This window comes from Ailuropoda melanoleuca, chromosome 5 (genome assembly GCF_002007445.2).
Source record: "Ailuropoda melanoleuca isolate Jingjing chromosome 5, ASM200744v2, whole genome shotgun sequence".
Classification (NCBI taxonomy): Eukaryota; Metazoa; Chordata; class Mammalia; order Carnivora; family Ursidae; genus Ailuropoda; species Ailuropoda melanoleuca.
Genome location: NC_048222.1, coordinates 43,435,552 through 43,452,372, shown reverse-complemented (window position 1 = coordinate 43,452,372; position 16,821 = coordinate 43,435,552). Strand labels below are relative to the sequence as shown.

At 47.8% G+C, this 16,821-nt stretch overlaps 1 protein-coding gene across 6 annotated transcripts in view; it reads right to left on the bottom strand.

Moving 5' to 3' along the window:
* The window catches only part of DAPK2 (death associated protein kinase 2), a 114,056-nt gene that overhangs the window by 33,795 nt on the left and 63,440 nt on the right, over positions 1-16,821 (bottom strand). For all 6 annotated transcript variants that reach the window (XR_004625581.1, XM_019794122.2, XM_034660851.1 and 3 more), the window contains exon 4: positions 8,089-8,227. Coding sequence is in view for 5 of the 6 variants with exons in the window: in XM_019794122.2 (XP_019649681.1) it covers positions 8,089-8,227 (139 nt within the window). In the remaining variant the exon portion in view is untranslated. The remainder of the gene's footprint in view (positions 1-8,088; positions 8,228-16,821) is intronic.

Genomic DNA, 16,821 nt, shown 5'->3' with positions numbered 1-16,821 from the left:
GCTACATAACTATATTATTTTAATATTAAAATGAAATTCTATAAACTAAGTTATATTAAAAATAACACTTAAAGTTCATTGCTTCCTAATTTTTTAAATCGTGTTTTAGTATTCTCTGTGTTCTTGAGGCAATTTCTGCCCCTTCTCTCTGAATTGGGGAAATCCTAAATAAGGGTGTGCTACTGCAGCCCTCTTCCAAACTCCTGTCACTGGCACATTGGTACCTTGAAACTGGCCACAGTGGGGGTACTGACACCACGGAAACTGGAAACTGGCAGACACTACAGATAGGACCTGATTTATTATCTTCTTGATTCTAGACTTAAGAAGTGCTGGAGAAGATCACTTAATAATGCAGATTACACTTAAAAGGGTGCCGTGTATGCAGCCGTTGCTTTGTGAATAGCACAGAAATAGAGGACACGTTTTTTCAATATTCCGAAACTATTATCCAACTCAGCAAAGAAGTCATTCTTGTCATTGACAAACCAGCAAAGTCCTAACGCATATCTTCATTGTTTCATTTTCACCTTACTTGTTAATGTAGACGAAAATATCAACCAACATTCTGGTCAGAACTACACTCAGGAGTCAACTGCATCCATAGGTTGGCTATTGATACAAGGGTTTGGCAAAAACCAAAGAAAATGTTGTATGAGAAAATCGGCTCTCTGGAATTTACCAAAAAAAAAAAAAAGTAGCATATATTTTATTGTTTATAAATTGTGTTACAAACCTTTGTATCATAAAATTCATGATAAATGTGCGTGTGTGTGTGTGTGTGTGTGTGTGTACCTACACTTCCTTACTGGAGATCTGGCTGTTACCAGAATAGTACTGCACAGAACCTTAGACAAGGAGGTTACTGTCTGTGTTTTCCAGTTGAGGAACTAAGGAACAGAGAAGTTAAGTAACTTGTTCAAGGCCACACAGCTAAGTTGTGGAGCCAGGTTTCATTTAAGCGCAGGTCTTCTTAGTGCTAGGATATCTGTTCTTTTTACCACCTTCACTACTTCCAGAATCAGATTCTTTCACTTCTATTGAGATGAGCGGCAGTGGAAGGGCTGATGGTGGAGCTGTGAATAGAACCTAGAAGGTACTGTGTGAACACATGATACCTCACCGGAGGCCAGGCCTAGGCAGGCAACCACGGTGGAGGACACAGGCAGCCAGGAGCCCCAAAAGGCCTCTGAGCTGCTAACAGTGATGGCAAAGGCAATAAGGGACAAAAGAGGAGGAGGGCACTGCATTTTTTAGTTTCCTCATCTGTGAAATGGGGATCACGATATCTAAGCCAACCCCTATCAGCCTTCCCCAGTGTCCTGCCACTCTTGGAACCTGCCGGGTGGCCAGCAAGGGAAGCTTATTCATTCCCCCCCTTTGGATGTTCCCACGCCCATCTCCCTTTCCGAATCCCTCTGGAGGAAAGAGAGGAATGGGGAGAAATGTGGCCTAACAAGACTAGCTAAAATTCACAACCAGTTTGTGTAGGGCATTTCAGAATTCACAGAGCCCTCTCGTTATTACTGATCTCTCCCTGGTCCCCCACTCCACTCCTGTGGGCCAGGAAGGAGAGGCAATATTACCTTCACTTTCAAGGCCAGGAAATGTCAAAGAGGTGACCTCCCCAGTGCCACACAGCACAGGTGAGATGCAAATGCAGGCTCAATCCCCAATCCTGTCCTCTTTCTACTTCACTATGCAGCCTCCTGCTGGATCTTGTAAGAGCTACCTGCTTGGCTTAATGCTTCCTGTTTCAAAGTGTCTATATTTCAACTCTTGCATTTTTATTTTCTTAAAGATTTTCTTTTTAAGTCATCTCTACACCCAACGTGGGGCTCCAACTCCCAACCCTGAGATCAAGAGCTACACGTGCCACGGACTGAGCCAGCCAGGTGCCCCACAACTCTTTTAATTATGGCTCTCCGTAGCTTAATTTTTGCCACATTTTGTTCTTTCCCTCCACTGTGTAGAATTCAGCATCCTCAGTTCATGCCCTGGGGAGCCTTGCTGTAGTTCGTCACACAGCCAGCATGTACCGCTAGGGCTCCAAGCTCAGTCTGATGTACTGGGTTGAAATGAAGGGGCCCAAGGGGTACACTCTGAGGCTGGGGCACAAGCTAAGCTTTGCATTTGAGGAACAGGAAACAGGGTCTGCCCCTCAGAATACACCGAGAAGGTCAGGAAATCAGAAAAGACTTGTATAAAAGTTTCTACAACGAAGTAAAATACTTTAGAGCACATGTGGGCTGCTCGGGTTAAAATGTACAGTAGAAAAAAGCATAAGAGAAAATTGTAAAAGTAATATAGTTACAAGCACCCTAACACACAAACACACACACACACCTGCTCATAAAAAGCTGGAGAAAATACACCAAATGTTAACAATGGTTGTTCTGAAGTGGAAAGTTTATGGGTAACTTCTTTGCAATTTTCTGTGTTTTCTATGAGTTACTACTTTTTATGATAGCATAAAAGACCATGCTTCACTTAAAAAATGCTACGGGGTACCTGTGGGTCATCTCTTACCCATGTTGTTATCATTACCTCTGACTGGCCTACTCTCTTCCAGCTATCCTCTCTGCCCTGCCGGAATTTTCTTTCAAAATCAGAAATAGAGTCGTGTATTCATTCATTAAAAGTCTTCCACCAATTATTGTTAATTTCATTAAGTGTGATAATGGTGGTAGGTCAGTAGGAGACTGACTTAATCTTGGGAGAAGCCTACAGAAGTGCTGAGAGTGGAGTGTCAAGATGGCTAAAATTTTCTTTCAAGTTATACCAACTATTTAAAAAATCACATGTTTTTTTGTTTTAATTTTTATTTAAAATGTTTTTAATTCTAATATATATACATATGTATGTGTGTCTGTGTGTAGATATACAGATAAAAATACTTTTATATAAATATATATATATATTTTTAAAGATTTTATTTATTTATTTTGACAGAGAGAGACAGCCAGCGAGAGAGGGAACACAAGCAGGGGAAGTGGGAGAGGAAGAAGCAGGCTCCCAGCGGAAGAGCCTGATGTGGGGCTCGATCCCAGAACGCTGGGATCACGCCCTGAGCCAAAGGCAGACGCTTAATGACTGCGCCACCCAGGCTCCACTATTTTTCTTTTTTAAAGAGAGAAAGAGGTAAAGCAAATGTGCCTACGTGTTGAATCTAGGGCGAAGGTGTAATGGTGTCCATTGTATTCTGTCAATTTCTTTAAATGTTCTGAAATGTTTTCATAATAAAAAATTTTGAGGGGAAAAAGCCTTCCCTGGCTGTGACTGCCCACACAGACTCACTGGTCTGCCCTGAAACGTCACAGTCCCACCCTACTCTATCCCAACAGTTAAATCTCTGCCAGGCCTACCTTTGCTTCATGCCGCCAGGTTTTAGTATAGAAACAGCCTCATTCTTGTAAGTTCTACTTTCAAATGCGTGCACATTTTATAGCAACTAATAAAATAACATTTTTTTAAAATATGAGGAATAGCTTATGAGAAAGAAAAAACAGTGTAACCAGATGAGAAATTAACTGTGTGAAGGAGAACTGCATGGCACAGTACAGACCTTCGGATTAATGATGTGTCAGAGGCATGGCCCAAGGAAGTAAGAAATCTACACCGTCAGAATCTGGGGAAAGAAAAGCTGGTGGCACCCAGCTTGGCTTAGTGTTTCCTCATTGGCTAAGTTTAAGCTTCAGCTCTGTCATTTAATAGCTGTGTGATCTTAGACAAGTTACTTCACCTCTCTGAATCTCAATTGCCTTATGTGTAAAAAAAGGACAATACCTTTTACCTCCATGGGTGGCCATGAGGACCAAATGAGAGAACAAATGTGTAAGTGTGCTATACTCCAGAAAGTGCCATAAACATTCAAAGTATTATTAGTATCATTCCTATGAAACCTTGACGAGCAGACCCCATCATGTCATGAACATAAAAATAGCTCAAAGGACAATCAGGGCATAGAGGAATTTGGATTTCGGGGGCACTTTGTTCAGAAATTCACTTCTTAATACTCTTTATATACCAAAAAGCCCCATGAGAATTCTGGGTTCCCGGCTTGCATATGACTTCATTCAATCCTCACGGTGGCATGTTCTTTTTGCTGAAAATACCAGTCAGACCTGAGGACAACCTTCCATTTTTGAATTCTCCAGTTGGGTTGGAGTGTAGGGGAGACACACCCATACACAGAAGGGAAACTCCCAAATCTAAAATAAACACAAAACCGCGCAAAACTGCCCTCTACAAGGCCTTCATTTGCGTTGGGATGGCATACCAGGGTGAGGTTCCTGGGTGGCTCTGAAGCCCACTTCCTGGTAATCCACCCCGCAGAAGCCATGTCTGAAGGCACACAGGGCGTTACGGGGTACTGGGGGGCACTCAGCCCAGGGTTCCTTCCATCCATGTAAATACAGGGCAACCTACCTTCACCACCCACACTCACCCACATCAGTGGGCCTTTCTGGGGCGTATTTACAACGCACGCCAGCATGCTATTCCTTCTGCTAAGGCAGAACGCTTACCCCCTGGGAGTGAGCTTTTGTTGGCAAGAGTTGTGGTTAGCTTTCATTTCAGGTGGCCTCCCCACCGAGTCCCACCATGGCCATCTCCTAGTGGACAGTGGGCCCTTGGAAGGCAGGTGCCATATCCCATTGATGTTTGATACTCTACACCTGGGCACATGATAGTCTCTCAATAAATGTGCACATCATTGGACTGAAACCTGCTGTAACCTCTTTTGCATTTTCCAGGTGATGTGAAAGGGCCTTTGCCATCCATGCATGCGTCTGGTCTTACTAAGGCATTCATTCCTTCATTTACTCATTCATTCAACACCGAGTAACTCGTCATGTGCCAGGCACGGTGCTAGAGAGGGACTGAGAGCAACAGGTACTCTCCACAGAAGGCTATATGAAGGGCAACAGAAGCCAAAAGGCAGGTTCATTCTTGGCTATGCTTTGGGAGGTAGCAGGGATGGAAAGGCTTCCAGAGGAAATGGTGTTTCTGCTGGGCCTAGAAGGATGAGCAGGAAGGAAGTCCATGGACAGAGAAAAGGAAAAGCAGAAGCTTCCTGGATGGGAACAGCACGAACACAGGAGAGAGGCCAGAACACGGATCTGTCGTCTTGTTGCCCGGGGCCAGTGTTTTGGAGTGGGAAAGCTGGATGAGGGCAGAACCAGGGCCGAGGCAGTGTACGGAAGGCCCCAGTGCCATGCCGACCATGGGTTCGTTTATCCTACAGATGACAAGGACCCATTACAGATTTCTGGGCAGCAGCCTGCCGTGATCTGTTTTCCCAAGACCGCTTAGCATACATTAATTTGTCCATTTATTGCTCTCTGCCACAAGGCTGGGAGCGTGTCATAAGCCGGGACAGGGCCTCACCTCTCTAGCATACTGACAGAACATAGGAGGAGCTTATCAGCTAGCGGTCCCAGGAGAAATTGTTCGTATTCCAGAGGCAGGAGAGAAGTGCCCCTCCTCCATCACCTGCTCCTTCAAGCTGGAAGATGAGCACGGAGAACAGGTCACGAGTAGGGGCCTGGAGACAACAGGATGGCTGTTCATGGGACCGCAAGGCGAGCCTGGCTCACTCAATGAGGAGAAACAGAATACAAGAGTTGAGGAAAGCAGAGGCACCTCATAGAGAATGAAAATCAGGAAGAAAAATATATTCGGGTAAAATGATTTTTATATGGTGGGAAACAACATGGAACCCAGAAGCCGCCCCACCCTAAGCTACCAGCTAGACTTTCTACATCGTCCCCTCCAGCTGATGGAAAGTTCCAGCCAGGGGCACGCATACCCACGTTCTGGCTCCAGGAAGTGTCTGCCCCATCATGAGGTAATGCAGCTACTCATCACTTCCTGAGGTTGCTCAGCGGGGCCTGGGCCAAGGGACCACGGAGGGAGGCGCAGGGGTCAGAAGGCTCAGAGTCTGCACAACTCTACGGACAGGAGGCCAACATGGGGGTTAGCAGCATCCTCACCCTACACACATCCGGGGCAAACCCAGACTGTCTCCAGGTCGTGGAAAGCAGCCAGACTGAGCCCAGGAGCCAGACATGCCCCAACAGCAAAAATCTCAGCTCTCTGCTGGGCACTTGAGAACTGCACCAGCAGAACTGTTTTCCTAGTCTAATGGGCCCAAAATCCTGTAACAAGAACTGTGTTTTCTTTTCCTCTATCCTGGGAGGGGAAATAACAATAGCAGGTACTATTACAGAGCGCTCTCTGGGACTCGGCACGAAACGCTGCTTCTCTTTAGCCCTTACGACAGCTGCACCAGGTAGGGATTATCAGCTGCGTTGAAGCTGAAAAGACTGAGGTTTCGTTGTATCCTGGTATATAGCAGAATGAAGACCAAACCCCAACCTGGCTGCCTCAAGCCAGCACTCCTCACCCCACAGCGGCCACATAAGCAAATTAAACAGCATGAAACTGCTGCCCACCCCCCCCACCCCGTCATGGCACCTATGGGATTACAACTCCTCCTACCTCTACCAGACCTGGTAGAGAAAAGACAAAGGAGCCCACTTTGAGGCCAGCCTCCTGGAACCAGTAAAGACACAGAAAACAACAAGTTAACTGTCCCTAGTACTGTCAGGAGGGAGACACAAGTGCAATCCAGGCAGACCATTTCCTGCTTGATACATTACCACTCCAAGGTCCAAAGGCCTGCTCAGGCCACACACTCATCCAGATTATGGCACTAGCCTCCCAGCTGGGCCCCCAGCCTCCAGCTGTCCCCATTCTACCCAACCTTCCAGCCAGAGGGAGATCCTTCTGAAACACACAACTGATTGCCTCACCTCCCTGATCACCTGCCCCCCGCCCTGCCCCGTATCCCTCAGGGTAAAGTTCAACCTCTTTGATTTAGCTCTCACGCCCTTGTGTCTGCCTTATGCTCTCCTCCTGCCTTGTTCTCAGCCATTCAGAGCATCCACTCTTTGCCTGTACTTCCCTGAAAGCATTGTGCCATTTCCAGACCGTGTACACTGCTAGCCTTTCTTCCTTCAAAGACCCTTCCCCTTTCATAACCCCTGCCAGTCCTTCTAAACTCAAATCAAATATCACCTCTTCCAGGAAGCCCTCTGGGATACCGCAGTCTGACTTAGATGCCCTCTCCTTTGAGCTCCCCAGCTCCCCTATACTTCCTTTTATCGCAGCACTTAGGGTTGTTGATCTTTCTTTTCTGCCTCCTGTACTAGGTTTCCTAGAAAAGAGGAACTGAGCCCAGACAGGGCCTCAGCTGATCTTTGTATCTGTAGCAATACCTAGGCACATGGTACATTGCTTGAAACACAACAGGAATTTCTGGATAGAAAACTGAGTCGGTCTACACCCCGGTAACTAGGTCCCTCTGACCATGAGTTAGAGGATCTTTACGCTTCGGGTGTCTGTAAAGGCTCGTCAGTCCACTACCCTGAGCTCCATTACTATGGGAAATGGTCCTTCTGCTTCAACCACACTCCTGCTTTCTGAGGTCCTATGTGGTCACAGTGAACTTTCTCAACCCTGAATAACAGTTACCACAAATGATCAGTGCCCCTTGGAAGCAGTTTTGTGGCCACAGTAGGGGATGGGAACGGGGAGGGCAGCCAGCAGTCCCTAAGTTCTAAGACTGATGACCTCTGGGCGAGGGGTGCTGGAGGCTGTGCGGGGCCCAGAGAGCCAGCCAACCTCGCACTCCTCGCCCAAACACTTCCACTGCTGCCTCCTCATGGGTTAGTTCTTGGTTACTGACGAGTCCAGTCTGGTGAAATGTGTTTGGTTTCGTGTTTCCTGTCAGTGGTCTACTATTTAAAAATGACAGCCCACCTACTGTGTGACAGAGATAAGGCACCTGTGGTCTGAAGAAGCTTCTTGCCGTCAGCCCCTGTGTGAAGAAAGCCTGCTCTGCAAAATGAAACTGAGGAGAGGGGCACCTTCTGTGGCATCATTTCTTTCCTAGGAACTCAGAGTTTTCCATGGTGAAACAAGGGAGGAGGACCAAAGGGGCACTGAGCCCTTCCTAGCGTAATGTCAGAAGGGACTGGGCCCATTCTTCCTAAAATGATTCTTCTCCCTCATCCCCTCACTGACCTTGAGATCAAAGTGAGCAATTTTCTTGGCATGAAGGTAGTTCACACCGTCCAGGATCTGCTTGATGAAGCTGGTGGCCTCCTCCTCACTCAGCGACTCCTTCTGCGCCAGGAAGTCGAAGAGCTCTCCTCCCGACACTCTGCAAGACACCGGTGTGGGGTGGGGGCCAGGCCCAGTCAGACCTGTGTGTTAGGAGGCCAGGCCATGGGTGCAGCTCCTGAACTTGACCCCCCCCACCTGCACATACGGCAGGATCCCCTCACCCATCTCTGGGGCTCTGTCCTGCCAGCACCAGAAACTGACTTTGCCTCTGTTGGCTGCGTTCTTCCCTTTGGATCACAAACCACTCTTGGGGAGTCACCAGAAGGGTCTCGGGTTACCCTTGGTGTTACCTCTCCCCACCCCATGACTGAGGGGCCAGGGGACAGAAACAAGTGCTGTGGGATGACAAAGAGGAAAATATGCTGGGCCAGAAACTGGAGACCTAGATTCTAGTCCAGCCCAGCCACTGACCTTGGACAACTCACTTTTCCCCTCCAGGCAGCCCTTGGTTTCCTTACCTGCAAAATGAGCAGGTTGAGTACGATGGCTCCTAAAGCCCTTTCTTTCATGGCTTCTTCAAAGCTGAAGAGAATCTAGGCATGGATTCTAGACCCATCTAAAAACCTGAAAATGCTACTTTTGTACTCACACTCCCCACTCTTGCACCTTACGGTAGATCTGGCAGGAATGGAGGCCCACAGAGCAAAAGCAACCTCCCCTATAAATACTAGTTAACTGTTTCATCTGAATTAGGGATTTGGGGTTGCCAGATAACATAGGGGATTTTCATCTGCTAAATCTGGTAACCCTACGGGGCTCGTTTGTCCTCTGATGGATGCTGGGGTATCCAGCCAGGACATGCGTCTCTGGGGCTGGGACAGAGCCAAGGGTCATCCCAGGGAAAGATATTGGGAAGACCAGGGGGTCCAAGAACTCAGGATCACCTGGAGAACCTGTTTAAAATGCAGAACCCAGGTCCTACCACAGACCCTAACAAATTAGATCCTCCAGCCCCCAAGCCTTGGAACCTGTATTCTTACAACAATAACATAATACTAGTAATCCACATTCACTGGATACTTACTCTGTGCATTAAGTGTACTTTAGGGACATTATTCCATTTAACCATGACAATACCTTATGACCTAAGTACTTGGATTTTCCTATTTCACAGCTGAAGAAACAGAGGCTCAGTGAGGGTAAGTGACTTGCCCAAGGTCATGGAGCTAGTAAATGGCAGTCAGGATTCAAACCCAGGCAGAATGACTTTCAACCACTATATCATACTGAGTGTTCTTAGATGATTCTTAAATGGCCAGAATGGCTTGTGTCCCAGTTTGGGGAATCGCTCATTCCCTGCTACCTAGTTCATCCTAAACAAAGAGCACCGAAATTTCCTTTTCCTCCTTTCTTTAAAAATGTCCAGGAGCACCCACAGACCCACTAATCAATCTTAGCATCATGAAAAACAGAACCATGGGACGTGAGGGGGTAACACAGGCAAGTAACACCTGTGAAGTTATCTCACACCAACAGCTGCTTAAGCCTCTCGCTCAGGGCTATCCGACAGAACCTTCTGCAGTGATGGAGATGTGCTCTGTGAACATTGTCCAATACAGCAGCCACTAGTCGCACATGGCTACTGAGCATCCGAAACATGGCTAATGCAACCCAGGAACCGAATTTTAAATCTTACTTCATTTGAAGTCACTTCAATTCAAAAACTGAAGTGGTATAAACTATTTTCCTGCAAACACAACTTTATTGTTTTGATAAGATTGTATTTCACACTAACTGTTACATTGGGAAGGAACTAAATGTGCTCTCAGTGTAAAATACACACTGGGTTTTGAAGATAGAATATGGAAAAAGGAATGTAAAATATCTCATTAATGATTTTTATATCGATTACATGTTAAAATGATTATATTTTGTATATACTGGATTAAATAAAACTCTGATGAAAATTAGTTCACCTATTTCTTTTTACTTCCTACTCAATGTGGCTAGTAGAAAATCTCAAATCACATATATGGTTCATATTATATTTCTATTGAACAGCACCAATACGGAGGGTATCTCCTTAGATCTAACTATTAGGTTACAGGAAATGTGAGACATAGAGGAACAAGTTAACTAACAGCATGAGGAAGGGATAAGCCAAAACCAGGTGTGAGATAATCAATGGGACAAACCACCTAGTTTTTCCAACAAATCAATAGCATCGAGAAAGAAGGGGAAGGAGAACTGCTATAGGAGAAATGAAACAGAAGAGACAAAAGAACCAGATGCAGTATGTGGACCTCATTTGGATGCTAATTCAAATAAAACAACCGTAAAAAGATATCTTTGGGTCTATCAGAAAACTACCACTATGGGGGCTGCCTGGGTGGCTCAATCCTTAAGCGTCTGCCTTCGGCTCAGGGCGTGATCTCAGGGTCCTGGGATCGAGCCCCGCATCCAGCTCCTCCGCTGGGAGCCTGCTTCTTCCTCTCCCACTCCCCCGCTTGTGTTCTCTCTCTCGCTGGCTGTCTCTCTCTCTGTTGAATAAATAAATAAAATATTAAAAAAAAAAGAAAACTACCACTATGGACTGGAGCGCAGACGGCCTCGGTGGTCCCAAGGCCCGGCTGGATAATTCTGTCAGGTGTCATAGATACATGATGGTCACATCAGTGAGAGATGCACACTAGGGTATTTATATGTAAAGTGACATGATGTCTGAGATTTGCTCTAAAATACTCCAGCAAACAAACAAACAGTCGGAGTGGGGGCAGGTAGGGGAATAGGAGTTTTATATAAAACAAGTCTGGGAAAATATTGATCATTTGAAGCTGGGTGATGGGCATATGAGCGTTCCTTACATTATTCTCTCTACTTTTGTATATGTTTGAAATCCACCCTAATACGAAGTTCACAGTGAACTTCCATGGGGGGTGGGGGGTGGGGGGACTCCACGATCTCCCTCAGCCGCCCACCCACATTATAACCATCATCACCTGGCAGTTCCTCCGTAACAGATGAGGAAACTGAGCCCCACAGGAGGGGAAGTGGCCATGCAAGTTCTCCCAGCAGGGTAGCGTGCGGTCAAGGCCATGTCCAGGCCCCAGCTGCCGTCCAACTGTCTTCTCGGACTAACATGTGACTGGAGATGAGCTGCCCTAACTCTCTCAGCAATGTCTGTCGGGGATGGGGGTAATGAGAATGTCTGTGCGCTCACCTCGTTCTGAAGAGCAAATGAGTTGGTACAATAAGGAAGGTGCTCAGCCCGCTGACCATGTGTGCCTGCGCTCCACCTGCAGGGGCTTCCGCCATGATGTCATTGTTCGTCACATGTGGTTAGTGTGGGCTTACGTGGTGGGAGGAGGCGCTGGGGAGGCAGTGAGGCTGGGAGAGGGCCTGGACGGAGGGAGCAAGGGAAACAGCACCAGCAAAGGCAGAGACGGCGACATGCGCAGGGCATGTATGTGGCAGGAAGTCCCTGTGTGCCGGCCGGCCTTGGAGGTGAGGGGCCCGCCTGCTGGCATGCTGGTTCTGTCACTGACTAGCACCTCACTCTCCACCTCAGTCTCTCTCATCTGTCAAATGGGGTTAAAAATATCTCCCTTTGGCAGACAGATGAATGTCAGAAGCCTCTGTTCCTGCTGGAGTGTGAGTTTCTCAAGGGCAGGAGCCATGAATCAGGTCCTCAGCTTTATGTCTAGTGTCTACCACAGAATAAATGCTGAGTAAATATTTAGAGAAAGTGGGGGTGGTGGTAAAGGGGTGAAGAGAGCCCGAGAATGTGCCGTCTGCTACAGCCACACTGTCCCTCTACTCACTCAACTGGGTGCAGCCCACAGTGGCTGCCTCAGTGTTGGGGATGAAGCTGGTGCACTGTTTCTCCATGTGTCTCAAGGGTGAGGCCATCTTCTGCCCCACCCCCACCTGGACAGGTGCTGGAAACTGGAGCCCCCTCTTAACTGCCAGAGGAGTAACCCTGAGTCTGCACTGCAGGCGCAGGTCAAAGGGCCAGGACGGTGGTCCCAATCCTTCCCTGACATAGACCCAACCTTCCCCTGGAGGTGCAGCATTTGAGAGTCCCTAGCTTTTCTTCTTGCAAAACAGGAATGAGGATGGGGTGCCTGGATGGCTCAGTCGGTTAAGCATCCAACTCTTGATTTTGGCTCAGGTCATGATCTCAGGGTGGTGGGATACAGCCCTGCATCGGGCTCTGCACTCAGCAGGGAGTCTGCTTCCCCTCTCCCTCTGCCTCTCTCCCTGCTCATGTGTTCGCTTTCTAAGTAAGTAAATAAATCTTTTTTTTTTTAAGTTAAAAAAAAAATACAGGAATGAGGAAAAAACCCAGCCTATTGCCCCTGGGAGGGGGGAGTCTTGCTGTAGAGTTGGACAAGTGCTATGAGACCCTTGATAAAGTCCTGGAGGTAAATACCATGCAACATATTGTCATCAGGCGTGGCAATGGTGGAAGGGCATTTGATTCCGAGTTTACTCTAAGTTTGCCACCTGTGCAATAGGCTTCCCCAAGCATTCTCTCCCATGAGACTCACATCCCCCCAGAGGGATAGATGGAACTTCTGTCCTGATTTTTCAAATGAGAAACTGAGGCCCCAAGAGACCAAGTGACTTGCCCAAGGTCACACAGTAAGTCACAGAATCAGGTTTTAGAGCCAGATCGTCCCAGCCCCAGTCCACCATGTGTCTTTCTCAACGCACTGTCTCCACATTATAGAGCCTGAGGTGGTGCAACGAGGAAAGCTCAAAGCCACCCCAAGCAGTGGGCGGTCTTCTGACATCCCTGTTCAGCCGCATTCGATCCCTCATCATACCACGCTATTGTTACCTGTCTGTCTCTCTCCCCAGTTAGGTTATCTTTGCTTCCACAGCACCTTGTGTAACAAAGGCATTCAATAGAAGGTGGGCGGATAAAAGAACAAAGGGGGAAAAGCATTAAAACTATCAACATGATATAGAATGTTCTCTATTATACAGAAGTGACGCTTTGGCATCGGCAAGAGACCTGTCCAGAGCCCTATACAAATGTTCATATCCACAGTGCCCCCTCTGAAACACAGGACGTCACCTGGCCCTTGTTTTCTGTCTTTCCAGCCCCTGCTGTGTCCTGAGAGGTTGTGGCCTCAGGCACATCCTACCCTTCCTACCTTAAATAGAACGCTGCCTAAGTGTAAGAGAATCTCACGATAATCGGGCTGAGTCCTGTCGCCCAGAGCCACTGATGTGAAGGCCCAGGCTGGGTGGACTTTGGGAGACAGTAATCAGCCACACCACTGAAGGTGCGATCTGGGCAGGAGACCGGGTAAGACATGGTCTCCTTTGGATAAAGAAGGGAATAACCACAGGGGTGCTCAGAATCTCCCCCAGAGTTCTAGAAAGGTGGGAGGCTGATGAGCCCACAGGGGTAAATGTCCAAGTCCGGACGGACACCCAGGCTGGGGACACTCACATCAATGCTCAGGCAGCTCTCCTCAAGTTTTTGTTCATTTCCCCCCAACATGGCTTTTCCCAAGGGTTTCTCAGGCCCAAAACCTCTTCCCTGGAGCTCCCTGTCTCCTCCCAAATGTCTCTCCTCTCACATCCCAAACCTCTTTAGCTTCAAGATGAAAAGCAAAACCTAATAGTCTGAGCCTCTTCTGCTCTCCTCTCAGCATCCCCAGGATCAGTCCCCTTCCCACTAAACTGACCTTCTTCCTTGCTGGTTGCTCTGCCTGCTAGAAATGCTTTTGTGACTCTTTCGTGAACGTGTGCTGAAACGACCTGCGTAGCAGCGATTTGGGAAGGGTGCTGCGGGAGCTGCTCAGGCCCAGGAAGCCGCACTCAACTTGGGGCACTGGGAAGCACGCCGACACCCTGGGGCGCTCTGCCAGGCCCTTCTCTCCGATGCAACTGCCCAGCTCTTGCTTTCCGTTCTCTGGGTGTCCGGGAGGCCCCAGAGCCTTCAGGGGCCTGGATGGAAGGCCTGTCCAAGCCCCCCAGGGCTGACTTACATTTTCCAGAGCAAGCTCCACATATGACATGAGTTAATCCACGGAGATTTTGAAAATATTCTTTATGCTATACAGAAGTCAACTTATATGGAAACACTGAATCCTTCCCATCCTTGCCTTCAACAGCCCTGAACCAGAGGCAGCTGCTGCTAAGGAGGTCATGGATGGGGTGACAACAGCTAAGAAGGACTCAAACCAGGGCTGGGCATGTCCTCTGAGTATTGGTCACTTTAGCAGAAAGCAGAGCACACCCGGCACCAGACCACGGTTGCTGGGAGGGGCAGTGGGAGTGGGGTAGAAACCTGCCATTGCAACTGAACAGGCAGGCACTAACACCCATGTTTCAGCACTGGGCAAACCCAGGGACCTATGAGGGCACCAAGAGGACGGGGCAGCCGAAAGTTGCTGATGAGCCCAACAGGGGTCACCAAGTCCAAACACAAAAGCGCACGAAAAGCCCTTCTCTCTCAGGAGGTCCTCCGTCTCACACCCCAGGACATATGGTTTCAGCACCACCTTAGCCGTCCGGAGCACTCCACAGACAGGCACCCTGAGAGCAGCGAGACAGCTTGAGAGGAAAGGAGGAGTCAGAGAAACTATGAACATACAGATCTGAGCAAGCATGGTAACTCGTGCAAGTCACACTGGGAGCACCTGTGTGACAACTGGTGGTGTGGACAGTGACAGCTCACTAGAAGAGGGCACATAACCATGGCTGACCACGAGCCTTGCTGGGAGAAACAGGGACATCTCAAGAGCATCCCAGACCCTAACTTCTAGGGTTCTACAAACAGGAAGAAGCAGGCGATTTCCCCAGCAATTAAAGAATAAAATTCTTTAATATAAAAATAAAAATGACAACAAAGAATCATTTTATAGCTATAAAGGTCAATAAATAATGAATCCTGTTTCTAAAACAAATGACCTAGGGCTGGCAAGGCTGCAGGCAAATGGGAATGTTCCTGGATTGTAGGTCATGCTGGTTAACTAACACCGTCCCATGGAAGGGAGGACATCAAGAGCTCCGCAAATATCAGGTTGGTCATCCTCTTCCTGGGGATTGATTCGAAAGGATTAATTCAAAAGAAAAGTGGGAGATTATGGGAAGTAAGTTGTTTTACGGCCATAAAATCTGTAATGGTTAAAAACTGGGAAATAAAAACCAAATGTCCAACAATAGGTATATATGAGTATGTAATTCAATGAAACATGATACCCTCAGTTAAAAGAAAAAAACTTTTTGTGAAATTATGCTAACTGAGGGGGAAAAGTAGAGCAAGAAATTGTACAAGTATAATGATTGTATACAAATAGATAAAGACTGAGAGGAACCACAGAAAAACATAAATAGCTATGTTTGGGTGGTAGGATTATGAATGTAATTTCGTTTCAGTTGCTGGGAAGTTTTTTAAAGCAGTGGCCTCGTCTTCCCAGTGGAGGTGGGCTTGTCACTCTACTGGGAACCAGTGTGCCGACTGCTGACCCTGAGCCCCGCCACACCTCAGGCTGTCCACATGGCTGACCACACCTGCGGGACGCCCCCAGCCTTGCTGAGTCAGATAGTGTCTACGCCAACTAGTGCAACTGGCTGAGAGGTCCATGGGAGAGACATGGAGGACGCTGGAGAGAGAAAGGAATAGCACAGGCGAGTCTATGCATTTAAACAGCAAGAGACGGATAATTTAAGCATCAAATGCAAGAGTATGCAAATGCCCATCTGCTACAAAAATCTATATCCTGGTAATATAAGGCCTTAGCTTTCAAATTAGAATTATTTCAAATGTCAGGTGGTCCACCCAACCTGTAGGCAGGCTAAGGATGGCTGCCACATTTACAGATGAGAGCTGAAGCTCAAAGGAGGGAGGGACTTGCCCAAGGTCACAAGGTCAGGGAGTACCAAAACAAATGCCTCCACCCCTCTGTTATCCAGCAGGTGCATACATGCCTCTAAGGCTCAGAACATTCCCAACACCCATCTTGCTGCTTGACTGGACACAGCCATTGTGACTCTTGCCGCAGTGCAACTCAAACTCTCTTGTCTACCAGAGCCCCCCATTCCATGGGCACACCTCCAAGAGGGACACCAGGTGGCCCACCCCTGGAGTCTTAGTATCACCAGACTGTGACTAGGCCAGCATAAAGCCATCCCACCTCATGCTCATAGCTGTCCACACAAGCAGTGTGGACTCAAGTCCTAGCCCCACCTCTTCCTGGCTTTAGGGTCCATAAGGGACCTGTCTGTAAAATGCGGATAATAAGAGCCTCTGTGTGATAAGATTGTTAGGAAGATCAAGTAAGGTAATAGAAGTGCTCAGTACAGTGAATACAAAGTAACCCCTCGGTGTTAGTAGAGCACTTCCCCCAAGAGTCTTTGTGAGGACTGAGCAAGTGACAAACGGTTGGCTTACAGAAGCGCTCTCTCAGTAATAGCTATTATTATGATAATAAGGGCATCAAAGATACAGAGGTGGGGATTTTTTTTTTTCCAGGAAAGGGCTGGAGAAAGGCTTTGCTTCTCCCCTCCTCGCAGAGAAGACCCCTCCCGACAGCCTCTCGTTCCCTGCTACCGCCTTCTTACACCCCGCCCCCACCGTTCTCCCACGTGTTCTCCAGCCAAGAAGTGACCCCAGCACCAGCCATTGCTTCCCTTTTATCCCCAGGGTCCAGTGAAAGCCAGACCTAGACC